Source organism: Phacochoerus africanus, chromosome 5, assembly GCF_016906955.1.
Source record: "Phacochoerus africanus isolate WHEZ1 chromosome 5, ROS_Pafr_v1, whole genome shotgun sequence".
NCBI lineage: Eukaryota > Metazoa > Chordata > Mammalia > Artiodactyla > Suidae > Phacochoerus > Phacochoerus africanus.
The window spans coordinates 19,581,755-19,594,162 of NC_062548.1; the positions used below are offsets into that span (position 1 = coordinate 19,581,755).

Here is a 12,408-nt window from a genome sequence, read left to right on the forward strand (position 1 = left end):
GATCCATGTTTGAAAGGGAAATCCCTGCTGAATGTTACGTTTGGGCATCCTGATCAGTCATTTCAGTGTCTTGAAAAGTTTCGTTTTACTTCCTGTGTTCAACAGACCTTAAGCCTCAGTACTGACATTGAAAATGAAATCTACATTCTATAGTTTCTCACTCCTGTTTGGAATCAGTGATATGGTGGTGATAAGCTTTCAAGCATACAGACTCTTAAATGTATCAAGTACCTTTTTCGTGCTGCATCTAGAGGTACAGTCCCCAGTGTTGCCTAGCTGCGATGGCTAGGCGGCAGCAGCCTAGTAACTACTCAAAGAGGAAACCGGGTGGGGTTTGGCACCTGAACTGGGCCCAGGCTATAAGCAAATACTTTCCCTGGACCTCCCGGCAGGATATCCAGCACAGAGCCTGTCGAATGTAGCATTTTGCTAGGCAATCCTACAAAACTCACCAGACGGGCTTTCGATTTCTTTAGCTTTTTCAAGTTATCCCAGCAGTGCTGAGGGGTGTTAAGAAGGCTGGAGCTTTTTCCATCCTGTACCAGCACTGACCTCTTGAGGCTAGAGAGCTGAACTCAGTTCAGACGGCTCAGGGATCTCACAAGCTCACCTGTCCTGGGCTTCACCTCGGATTTTGTATTTCCCACTCTATCCTCTCCAATGTGTACAAAGGACACAAGACACACACAGGCCAGCTTTCTATTTACAGAACAGTTTATTGACCTACCTCACCTGGCCAGCCGTGTGGCCCTCTGGCCAGGGGAAGTGTCAGTCTAGCTGTAACTCGGCTGGGCTGCAGCGTCTGCCCTGGGACCGGGGCGCCAGAGAGGTAGGAGAGAACATGGGCCAGTGCAGCCCGGAACACAAGAGAGCCCTGGCGGAGGTCCCGACTCAACTCCATTTGATGTTCTTGTCCTCCTCGGTCATGGCCGGCGTGTCGGTGACAAGGCCAGTGCCAATGGTCCGGTTGCCGTCCCTCAGGGTGAAACGCTGGCCTTTTTCTAAGATCATTGGCTGCCGCAAGATGAGGGTGAGCTTCAGGTCCTCCCCGGGCATGGCGAGCTCCTGGAGGGCAGAGACAAGGACCAGGCGTGGTCTTCAGGGCACCTCCCTTCCCCATTTGTTTGCTACCAAGGAGGTTAAAGGCTATGGGCAAGTGCAGCGGGGTGATGATTCTTTCTGGGGAGACCTTCATCCCAGCTCTCAGGCACATGCAAACAGCATATGCAAAGGCAGAAATGCGTTGGTGATCAGAAGTCCTCGGGTACGTTCTCAAGAAAAAAATGTTTAGGAGATATGGGGTCATACAGGTTCTTTGGTCACAGGGCTTCACTGAGCCCTTAGGTACAATACAGAGGAACTCCCGACAACGGGAACTCTTTCCCTGGGAAATCTCTGCGGGTGGGTGAATGGATCAGGACGCGTTCCCCCTCAATCCACTGATCCAGACCTTTCTATCACCAATGCCACCTGCATGGTCATCCAGCCTTTCTTCACCAAGGAAAAGTCACCCACATTCACATGTGCCCTACCTTCCCCTGTGGCAAGATGATCCGACAGGCCATGTCCCAAGTCAGGGAGAACATGACAGGCATGAAATGGGACACAAAGGGCTTGTGGCGGCCACCCTCCTCCTTGCTGAGGATGTAAACCTGTGAGAGAATGAGGGAGCAGCTGGGCTTGGCTGGAAGCACCACATCTGCCCACGGTGCCCGGCCCATCCCCACCCCGCCCGGAGCCCTCACCTGCGCTTCCACCTTCTGGTGGGTCTGGATGGAGCCCGGCTTGGCCATGACCAGGCCACGCCTCAGGTCCTCCCGCTTCAAGCCTCGGACCAGGGCCCCCAGGTTGTCGCCAGCCTCCGCCCTCTCCAGGCTCTTGTGGAACATCTCAATGCCTAGGTGGGAGGGGAGACGAGGGAGGAGGGTGTGGGGCAGAAGGAAGGAGCAAGTGGCCCACAAGGGGAGAGGGCAGACCAGAGCCCCAGGGGCCCAGGGCCTCCTTCTGTACCTGTCACCACAGTGCGAATATTCTTGCTATGTCCCAGGAACTCGCACTCATCTCCCTTCTTCAAAACGCCACGCTCGAGCGTGCCTGTCACCACCGTGCCTCGGCCTGGGAGGAGACAGGACTGGACATCAGGGACCCTGGGCAAGCTTCTGTGAGGAGGAGGAGGAGGAGTGGGAGCGAGCAGAGTCCTCACCGGGGATAGAGTACACAGACTCCACAGGCAGCAGGAAAGGCTTCTCCAGGTCCCGGGTGGGCACTGGGATATAAGTGTCCACAGCATCCAGCAGCTTCTGCACAGACTTCAGGCCTAACTCAGGGTCACGTTGCTACGGGCGGGAGGTAGACAGGACCCTGAAACTTCCATTCTGCTCCCCTTAACTTGCCAAGAGCCACTCCCCAGACTCAGCAGAGCTTGGGATGCCCGGCCTGACCCCGCCTTCACCTCAAGGGCACAGAGGGCAGAGCCCACGATGATCGGAGTCTCCTCCCCTTTGTAGCCAAACTCCGTGAGCAGTTCCCTGATCTCCAGCTCGACCAGCTCCACCATCTCAGAGTCCTGAACGGCGTCCGCCTTATTCACATACACTACCACGTGCTCCACTCCAATCTGCAGGCGGGAGAGGGAGCAACGGTGTTGTGAGTGAAGGCTCTGCCCTTCCTTCCTCCTTCCACCCATACTCTGGCTCTGGGTACCTGCTTGGCCAGTAGTAAGTGTTCTCGGGTCTGGGGCATGGGGCCGTCGTTGGCTGCTACCACCAGGATGCAGCCGTCCAGCGGGGCAGTACCTGTGATCATATTCTGGGTGAGGAAAGGAGAGAAAACTGTAGTTCAGTGACCTCGGGTCCCACCTCCCCCTGCCACCTCCACTGGCCAGGCCCCCAAATCCGTGATCTCAAACCCAGACATCTTGGCTCTCTTAACCTCCTCCCCACAAGCCTAACATCGTACCCGATGGTGGCGGGGGGGGGGGTGCGCGGGGGCGGAGGAGCAGTTCCAGGGCCTGCCCCCAGCAGCTCTCTCACCTTAACGTAATCTGCGTGACCGGGGCAGTCTGTGTGGGCATAGTGGCGGTTGGCAGTGCTGTACTCCACGTGGGCCGCATTGATGGTGATCCCTCGGGCTCGCTCCTCTGGGGCGTTGTCGATCTCCTCGTACTTCTTAAACTTGGCCCCGCCTCCCTCGGCTAAAACTAACGGGAAGAGAGCACCCCTCTCAGCTAAGGATCTGATCTGGAGGAAGAGGCAGGGCTCAGACCACACCTCTGGGCCCCTCCCACCCAAACGGGAGACAGCCTGGGAGAAAGCAAGCTTCCAAGACCTTCGTCTTCGACTCCTGGGAACGGAAATAACTTCACCTTTTAGGGCGTCAAGGGTCAGCCCTGGGACGTCTCTAAGGTAACGCTTCTGCTTACAGGGCACTCCTCCGGGCTGGAGGGAGGCCATTCGGGGTCCCCCCATTTATGTATCACAAAGTTCTTCATTTCGACGGAAGTCTTGTCTCCCCAATCTTGCAATCTACCGCCCACCCGAGGTGAGGCTCCTGGGGCCCATGCTAAACACCTCCAGCAGCGTTCCGGCGGGCCCCACCTCCCCGGCGCCACGTCCCGCCTGCAGAGCGGGCGCTGCCGAATGCCCGACCCCCCCGCCCCAAATCCGCTTACTTTTCGTGATGGCTGCGGTCAGTGTGGTCTTGCCGTGGTCCACATGGCCGATGGTACCCACGTTCACATGGGGCTTGTCGCGCACATAGGTCTTCTTGGCCTCCACGGCCAGGCCGCGGCACAAGAGGGGCAGTGCCGGGGACTTCAGCGGCCGCAACAGACCCTGCAACAGTGATGTTGGGCCAGCGCCGAGACCTGCCGGGGCAGAAGCTTGGCGTCAGGGCGCGGGTCTGAGCCTGGCCGCTCCCGACGATCCCCGTGTACCCCCGGGCCGCCATCGCCCTCCCCGCCCCCTCACCGCTGAAGAGGGGCGTCGCACGCAGCAGGGTGGCGGCCGCCATTGTGGTCTTACGGGCGCCGGGAACAGTGGGTACGGCGCTCGGACCCCGGCGCGTGCACCAAGCAAAGGGCAATTGAGGCTGGAAGCGGCTTCCGGCGGAAGTGAGGGCCGAGAGGGCAAGTTTGGGCACTTCTAGCCCCGAGTCTCTATGACCCTCCCTGTCAACTTCCGGGCTCGGGACCGAAGACGTCCAGGAAGATGCTGGTGCCTCTGGGCTGGGGAAGGATGAAGAAAGTTTCCCAGGCGCCCCTGGCCTTCGCGGGTTCAGGGGCCACGCAGTTCTCTCTGGTGGCGCCGGGGGGCGATGAGCGCCGCGAAGCGCACCTGCGCCCCGGAGGCTCATGGGAGTTGTAGTTCCCAGGGCGACAGGCTGTGCGGGCACTTAGCGTGAGAGTTAGGGAGACCGAGGCTGGGTACGTAAGGACGGTCTCGACCCTCTTTGAGGCAGAGGTGGCGGCCCGGATGTGGCTGACCCAGGAACGTCCTGGCCCCGAACCCCGTGGAGTCCCACCCACTGCGCGTGTCTGGCGACTCATCTGGTGGCCAGATCTCGCAGCTGGAGGTAGGACCAGGCCCTGCGACTCAGGGGGAAGACGATCCTGGGAGTCTTTCGGGGTTGGGGCTCTAGTGTGATCCTTCTCTCCGCTGACTCTTTGTTTTCTCATCTATAAAATGGAAGTAGTAGTATCTGCTTCATAGAGAGATCCTGGCGTCTGGGTCTGAAAGGAAGTGAGCTAGGTAGGAGGCGGGAACGGGGTCCGGACGGCTCCAGGTCCCACAGTCTTTGACCCTCGCTCCTGGCTCGCAGCCTGCAGAGACAGTTTGCCGTCCACCCCTGTTGCCTCTCAGCAGCCCAGGGAGTAATTCCCTTGATCGTCGTCCCCCCCAGCCACCCAGTTTTATAGATGACCAGGTAAGGGACCAACCTCTGGTGCCTTTGAGGGCAGCCTGAGCCTGTCTTGTTCCCGCTGTGTCCCCGGCACCTACCACTGGGCAGGGCACTCAGTGAGTGCTCAATAAATGTCTGTTGACTGAATGAATGAGTGCAAGGATAGTAAATGACCTTTAACTTTCACATCCATCATCTCATCACCCTGCAAGGATAATAGCAGCTGCTTAACCTTGATTAATGTTTCTGAACTCAGCAGATCCCAAGACTCAATTTACGGTGTCTGTTTCAAATAGATTCCTTAATTCCTCCTTGGAGATTATGATTCAGTAGTGTCTGGGCACAGACAAGAAAGCTATATTTATTCATGATACATATATACACCCTTCTTAGGCTTAGGGGAGGTTGGAAAATTCAGATCTAGAGCTGTTTTATGGATCAGGCACTGTGCAAATGCTTCATATTTGTTCACATTCAAAGTGCCAAATGTTATTCTGTGGGAATATTATTTCCTCTGTTTTACCAGTGAGAAAACTGGCATCAGGATGATTGAGGAACCCAGCCGAACTAAACTCCAAGAAAGTGTGCACTTAGCCAATGTACTATTCTGTAATTTAACTGTCATAATGAGAAACATGCCAAGATGTTTGTCCTCCTGTCCTTCCAAACCCATCAGCTCTCCTTAAGAAGGGCTGGTACAGTATTAAAAGGGTTCCCAGCCCGTACCTCAGTCACTACGCTCCTGGGAATTTATCCTAAGACACTGTTGGCCACTACCAGAATGTGAGATTTTTAGGAATGGTACTTGAACTAATGCTTTATATTCTAGTGCTATGTTGTTGTGGTTTTTAATTTTATTATTGTGTTTTTAGGGCCGCACCCATGGCACATGGAGGTTCCCAGGCTAGGGGTTGAATTGGAGATGCAGCTGCCAGTCTACAACGCAGGATCTGAACCACGTCTTTGACCTACACCACAGCTCGAGACAACGCTGGATCCTGAACCCACTGAACAAGGCCAGTGATTGAACCTGCATCCTCATGGATGCTAGTCAGATATGTTTCCACTGAGCCACGACGGGAATTCCAGCGCCATGTTTATTTTAATGTGTATTAGTTTGAAGGAAAGACTGGTATGGCAAATAGTTTAAAAAAATGAATCAATTAGGAGTTCCCAAAAGAACCCAACTAGTACCCATGAGGATGCAAGTTTGAGCTCTGGCCTTCACTCAGTGGGTTAAGGATCCAGTGTTGCCATGGCTGTGGTGTAGGCCAGCAGCTGCAGCTCTGATTCAACCCCTAGCCTGGGATCTTTCATATGCTGCAGGTGTGGCCCTAAGAAGCAATAAAAAATTTTAAAAGATGCTCTTGAGGTATTCCCTGGTGGCATAGCAGTTTAGGATCTAGCATTGTCGTTGCTGTGGCTCAGGTCACTGCTGTGGTGCGGGTTTGATCTCTGGTCCAGGAACTTCCACATGCCCCCCCCCCCCAAAAAAAGATGCTTTGGGAGTTCCCGTCGTGGCTCAGTGGTTAACGAATCTGACTAGCATCCACGAGGATGAGGTTTGATCCCTGGCCTTGCTCAGTGGGTTTGAGATCCAACATTGCCGGGAGCTGTGGTGTAGGTCACAGATGCAGCTCAGATCCTGCATTGCTGTGGCTCTGGTGTAGGCCCGCAGCACAGGTCCAATTTGACCCCTAGCCTGGGAGCCTCCATATGCCGTGAGTGCTCCCCTAAAAAGTAAAAAAAAAAAAAAAAAAAAAAAGATGCTTTTGAAACCAAATGACCTTCTGGGTCTCCCCAGCTGTCCATGTTCGTTCTGCTCCATGACTGAGCTCCTGCTTAGCAGCCATTTTTCCATCTTCCTGTAGTTGGGGCCTCAATTTTATTCAAGTGGCCCTTTTCCCAGTTCCACGAATCAGTCCTGACAGGGAGAGTCCACTGCTGGTGCTCCCATTCTCCTTGCCAGGGGGTTTGTTTAGGGTTAAGTGTGTGGTTCCTTTGGGGCTTGTGATTGGTAAGAGGAGATCTGCCTTGGAGAGGGCTTCCAGGAATGGATTCCTCACTGTGGAGCAGGAGACACTGACGAGATGGCCCTCCTTCTAACTCTGCACTTGCTGGGTCTGGATGGGAAGCCTGGACCTACCGTGCCCATCATGCTCTCAGTCCAGAATGAAGCCAAAATCCACAAGAGGGCGAATCGAAGAGGATCTCAGAAGCCTGGTTTCCTTGCAGTGTGAAATGACAGTTGTGGTGTGTGGGGTTTTTTGTTTGTTTTTTGGTTTTTTAGGGCCGCATCCGAGGCCTATGGAGGTTCCCAGGCTAATAAGAGCTACCGCTGCCGGCCTACGCCACAGCCGCAGCAACACCAGATCCGAGCCGTGTCTGCAATCTACACCACAGCTCCTGGCAACTCGGGATCCTTAACCCACTGAGCGAGGCCAGGGATCGAACCCGAGTCCTCATCGATACTAGTCAGGTTCATTAACCTCCGAACCAGGACGGGAACTCTGACAAATGTCTTCATTGTTTAAGCCAGACTGTCAGACTTGTCTGTTGCTTACGGCCAAATACATCCTAACAGATAAATCTGTCTTACAGCACTCGGTACCCTGAGATACACTTCTTGGTTTCACTTGCCTGAGACTAAGAGACTTGAGTAGGGCAAGGACCAGGCTTCTTTTATCTCCGGATACTCTGTGCCTGGCCACAGGAGGCCACTCTGCATGTTTATACTTGAACTATCAATGAGCCTTCCAAACAGGAAAGTGCTACCTCTGAGATGCTGTGAACCTAATGTATCCAAAACAGGACCCTCTGTTTCTCCCACACTGTCCTTACACCTCCGAGTAAATGGCACCACCTTCCTCCTTTTCCCTCCCCCCACATCATCCATTACCCAGTCCCACTGGTTCTCTCTCCAAGTTCATCTCAGTGGGACCGCTTCTCTCTCCACTGTCAACACTGTGGCTCCAAGCGGGATTCTCGCGCACCACCTCTCCAATGGGTCTCCTGGCTTCTGTCCTTATTCTCATTAACTGTCGCATCCTTTCTCCATACAGCAGCCAGATCAATCTTTTTAGGGCCGTACTCGCGGCATGTGGAGGTTCCCAGGCTAGGAGTCGAATTGGAGCTGTAGCTGCCGGCCTACGCCACAGGCACAGCAGCGCTGGATCGGAGCCATATCTTTGACCTACACCACAGCGCATGGCAACACTGGACCCTTAACCCCCTGAGCGAGGCCAGGGATGGAACCCGAAACCTCACGGTTCCTAGTCGGACTCATTTCCGCTGTACCATGACGGGAACTCCCAGATCAATCCTTAAAATGTGGATCAGAAAAACAAAAACAAAACAGAAACAATATGGCACTGCCATGAGCTGCGGTGTAGGTCGAAGACGTGGCTGGGATCTGGTGTTGCTGTGGCTGTGGTGCAGGCCGGCAGCTACAGCTCCAATTGGACCCCTGGCCTGGGAACCTCCATATGCCACAGGTGCAGCCCTAAAAGGCAAAAAAAAAAAAAAAAAAAAAAAAGAAAAGATAATCCAGGAGTTCCCAGGGTAGGAGAGTGGTAATGGACCTGACTACTATCCATGAGGATGTGGATTCCATCCCTGGCCTCGCTCAGTGGGTTGGGGATCCCGAGTTCCTGCGGCTGTGGTGTAGGCTACAGCTCCGACTCGACCCCCAGCCTGGGAATGTCCATAGGCCACCGGGGCACTCCCCCGCCCCCCCCAAAAAAGACAAAAAAGAAAAGAATTCAAACGCCTTCCTGTGGTCTGCAAAGACCTGGCCCCTGCCTACCTCCTTGGCCCTCATCGAGGATGCTTCTCCTCCCTTCTCTCCCAGCCTCACTGTTGTACCTCAGGGTCTTTGCAGGTGTTCTTCCTTCTCCCTGGAATGCGCTTCCCTGGAGCTTTCCCCAGGCTTGTTCCTTCTCATCTTTCTGGTCCCACCTCAGACGTCACCTCTTCCATCACCCTCATTTTTTTTCTTTTTTTGCCTTTTCTAGGGCCACTCCCACAGCATATGGAGGTTCCCAGGCTAGGGGTCTAATCGGAGCTGTAGCCACCAGCCTACTCCAGAGCCACAGCAACTCGGGGTCCGAGCCGCGTCTGCAACCTACACCACAGCTCACAGCAACGCCGGATCCTTAACCTACACCACAGCTCACAGCAACGCCGGATCCTTAACCTACACCACAGCTCACAGCAACGCCGGATCCTTAACCTACACCACAGCTCACAGCAACGCCGGATCCTTAACTGAGCAAGGCCAGGGATCGAACCTGCAACCTCATGGTTCCTCATCAGATTCATTAACCACTGAGCCACGATGGGAACTCCCCATCACCCTCTTCTCAGTGGTCCTCTTTGATTTCTTTTTTCTTGCTGTGGCTGTGGTGCAGGCCAGCAGCTGTAGCTCCGATTCAACCCCTAGCCTGGGAACCTCCATGTGCCGTGAATGCAGCCCTAAAAAAGCAAAAAAAAAAAAAAAAAAAACCAAAAAAGGTACGAAGTAAAAGGCAGTTGAGAGGCAGCCTACGTGCATTGGCCACACATGGCTTCCCACAACAGGCTACACTTTGAAGCCTGAAACCAGAGGGAGGAAGATTGGCAGACGCGGGGAAGGAGGTGTGTGTCGAGTCAGGCAGCACCTCGGTGAAGTGGAGTACTTTAGCTGCCGGTGTTCTGACAGAGCGTTGACGGAGCGAAGCGTGATTGGGAGGGGCAGGAGGTGTGGCCAGAGCACCAAGGGATGAATTTGACCTCCCAGAAAAGAGGACAAAATTAGGGAATCTCCAAGTCTTGGGGCGGTGGAGGCTCTGGATGATCTCTAGAAAGAATCCCACGTGCAACCCTTCCGTCAGAGACCTGGGTTTTCCTTTGAAGGAAACCTGCCATGCTCAGCGCATCCCAACCTCAGAGGATGGGTCCGCAATCCAGTGTTTAGCAATCAGCCTAATCTATCCATCACAGTCATCATTGTCCATTCAGGGTTAGTTTTGTCTTTTAGGGCCACACTCACAGCACATGGAAGTTCCCAGGGTAGGGGGCCCATCGGAGCTATAGCTGCCAGCCACAGCCACAGCAGCTTGGGACCCGAGCCGCATTTGCGACCTACACCACAGCTCACGGCAACGCCGGATCCTTAACCCACTGAGCGAGGCCAGGGATCGAACCCACGTCCTCATGGATGTTAGTTGGGTTCGTTAACCGCTGAGCCACGACAGGAACTCAGGGTGGGTATTCTGTCTCAACCTCCAGTGGTTTACTGAAGTTGAGTTCTGGCCCGGAGTTAGCAAAGACCCCACAAGGTAAGGACTCACTCCTCTGCCAGCTGCAAGTGAGGTGCCTCAGCCATCTGTACTTCGGGCCAACTGCCTACATCTGGGAGTTTCCCATAACCACCCTCAGGTTTGATAATTGGCTAGAACAACAGACGGAACTCTGGGAAAGCTTATATACTTATGATAATGAATATGATTACATTTTATAATAAAGGATACAACTTAGGAACAGCCAAATGAAGAGATAACAGCGTGAAGTCCACAATGAATCAGGACACGTCACCTGACACATCAGTGTCTTCACCAACCAGGAAGCCCCACTGAGGGGCTTCAGAGTCCAAAGTTTTTATTGCAGTTTCATCACTTAAGTGGGATTGACCAAATCACTGCAATGTGATTGAGCTCAATTAAAGCCCCCTTCCCTCCCTGGAGGGCAAACGGGCTCAAAATCCCAACTCTGTAATCACAAAATTGGCTTCTCTGCTGATCAGCTCCCATCCTGAAGCTATACAGGACTTGCCATTAGTCACCGCATCAGCAAAAACTCAGGTGTGCTCAGAGGAGCTCGTGGCTAACAGACACTTCAGTCACTCGGGAAATTTCAAGTATGTGAAAAGCTCTGGGCCAGAAACCTGGGACAAAGACCAGACAAATTCTTTATTATACAAGAGATAGGCGGAGTTCCTGTCGTGGCTCAGCTGTTAACGAACCCGACTAGGAACCATGAGGTTGTGGGTTTGATCCCTGGCCTTGCTCAGTGGGTTAAGGATCCGGCGTTGCCACGAGCTGTGGTGTGGGTCACAGATGCGGCTGGGAGCTGGCATTGCTGTGGCATAGGCCAGCAGCTGTAGCTCTGATTAGACCCCTAGCCTGGGAATCTCCATATGCCGCACGTGTGGCCCTAAAAAGCCAAAAAAAAAAAAAAAAACACCTAAAAAATCAGATAGGCATTAGGTGACCCAAGCTCAGCTGATGAGACACAGCCCTGTCACACCTGCTGAAATTACTGGGAAAGCTATGCTCTTTTTCTGCTAGGATTAGGAGGCTGGTAGGACGTAAGCTTGGAACTCTAACCCGCTGGGAACCAGCCAGGTGGCTGTCTTGCTGCCTATGAGGAGCCGATCTGCCTGAGAAGAAAGTCCAGAGGAAAGCAGAGCTGAGAAACTGAGAGCAAGTTCAGGTGGACACTGTAAGCCTCTCCTCCAGCCATGCCTAATGTCATTGTATCTCTGCCTTTTAAATTCTGCAAGTCAATAAACGCCTCCTCTTTTCATGTTTAAACTACCTTAAATGGCAGGGGGGTGGTTCCTATTACTTGCAGCTGAAAGCATCCTGCTTATCACAGGTCCCTACCCACCCCACTCCCCCAGCCCTTTCCTAAGCAGGAAGACGTGTTTCTCCCTTTCTTATTAATACTGTGCCTTAACCAGGGTGCTGGATCCCAGCCATTTCACCTTCCCCAAACTTCCCTCCTTCAATTATCATCCTTTTTTTCTTTTTTGTTGTCGTTTGTCCTTTTTAGGGCTGCACCCGAGGCATAAGAAAGTTCCCGGGTTAGGGGTCAAATCAGAGCTGCAGCTGCGAGCCCACACCACAGCCTCAGCAACTCCGGATCCGAGTGGCATCTGCAATCTACACCACAGCTCTCGGCAACGGCGGATACTTAACCCACTGATCGAGGCCAGGCATGGAACTCGAATCGTCATGGATACTACTCGGATTCCTAGCCACAATAGGAACTCCAGCATTTTTATTTACTTATTTTTTCCTTCTTTGGCTGCATTCTCTGGCATATGCAAGTTCCCAGGCCAGGGATCAAATCCGAGCCACCTCCGAAGATGTATGTTGTCCAGGCATATGTAAGTTCCCAAGCTAGGGGTTGAATCAGAGCTACAGTTACCTGCCTACGCCACTGCCAGGTCCCAGCCGCCTGCGATCTACACCGCAGTTCGTGGCAATGCTGGATCCTAAACCTACGGAGCAGGGGCAAGGATCGAACCCACGTCCTCATGGATACTAGTCGGTGGTTCGTTACCACCGAGCCACAGCGGAAACTCTTCTTTTGGCGCTTTCATTCAGCTGTTCTTGAAGAAGCTTGACCCACTCCTTTCAATGGCTGGAGCCAAGAGACTCCTTTATTGTTTAGGCCAGCTGAAGCTAGGTCACTGTGACTTGACTAGGGATTTCATCGTGCTCATGATTTCAACAGCCCTCTACT

General features: G+C 53.5%; 1 protein-coding gene across 1 annotated transcript; it reads right to left on the minus strand.

Annotated features, from left to right (window-relative positions):
• Positions 1 to 696: 696 nt before the first annotated feature.
• On the minus strand, positions 697 to 4,133 carry TUFM (Tu translation elongation factor, mitochondrial). The gene is made up of 10 exons (XM_047780199.1): positions 3,969 to 4,133; positions 3,671 to 3,865; positions 3,033 to 3,199; positions 2,704 to 2,808; positions 2,453 to 2,617; positions 2,204 to 2,336; positions 2,011 to 2,115; positions 1,746 to 1,897; positions 1,533 to 1,652; positions 697 to 1,065 (listed from the first exon to the last, which is right to left on the minus strand). Exons 1-10 carry the CDS (start codon positions 4,009 to 4,011, stop codon positions 892 to 894), a joined length of 1,359 nt encoding a protein of 452 aa, XP_047636155.1. The 5' UTR covers positions 4,012 to 4,133; the 3' UTR covers positions 697 to 891.
• Positions 4,134 to 12,408: the final 8,275 nt, after the last annotated feature.

Excerpts from the sequence above, each read along its gene's own strand:
- TUFM (XM_047780199.1), bottom strand. The coding sequence starts at position 4,011 with ATGGCGGCCGCCACCCTGCTGCGTGCGACGCCCCTCTTCAGCG. Across the intron at positions 2,337-2,452 it reads CTGCCCTCTGTGCCCTTGAG|CAACGTGACCCTGAGTTAGG; the intron begins GTGAAGGCGGGG and ends TCCCGCCCGTAG. Across the intron at positions 1,066-1,532 it reads TCATCTTGCCACAGGGGAAG|GAGCTCGCCATGCCCGGGGA; the intron begins GTAGGGCACATG and ends TCTGCCCTCCAG.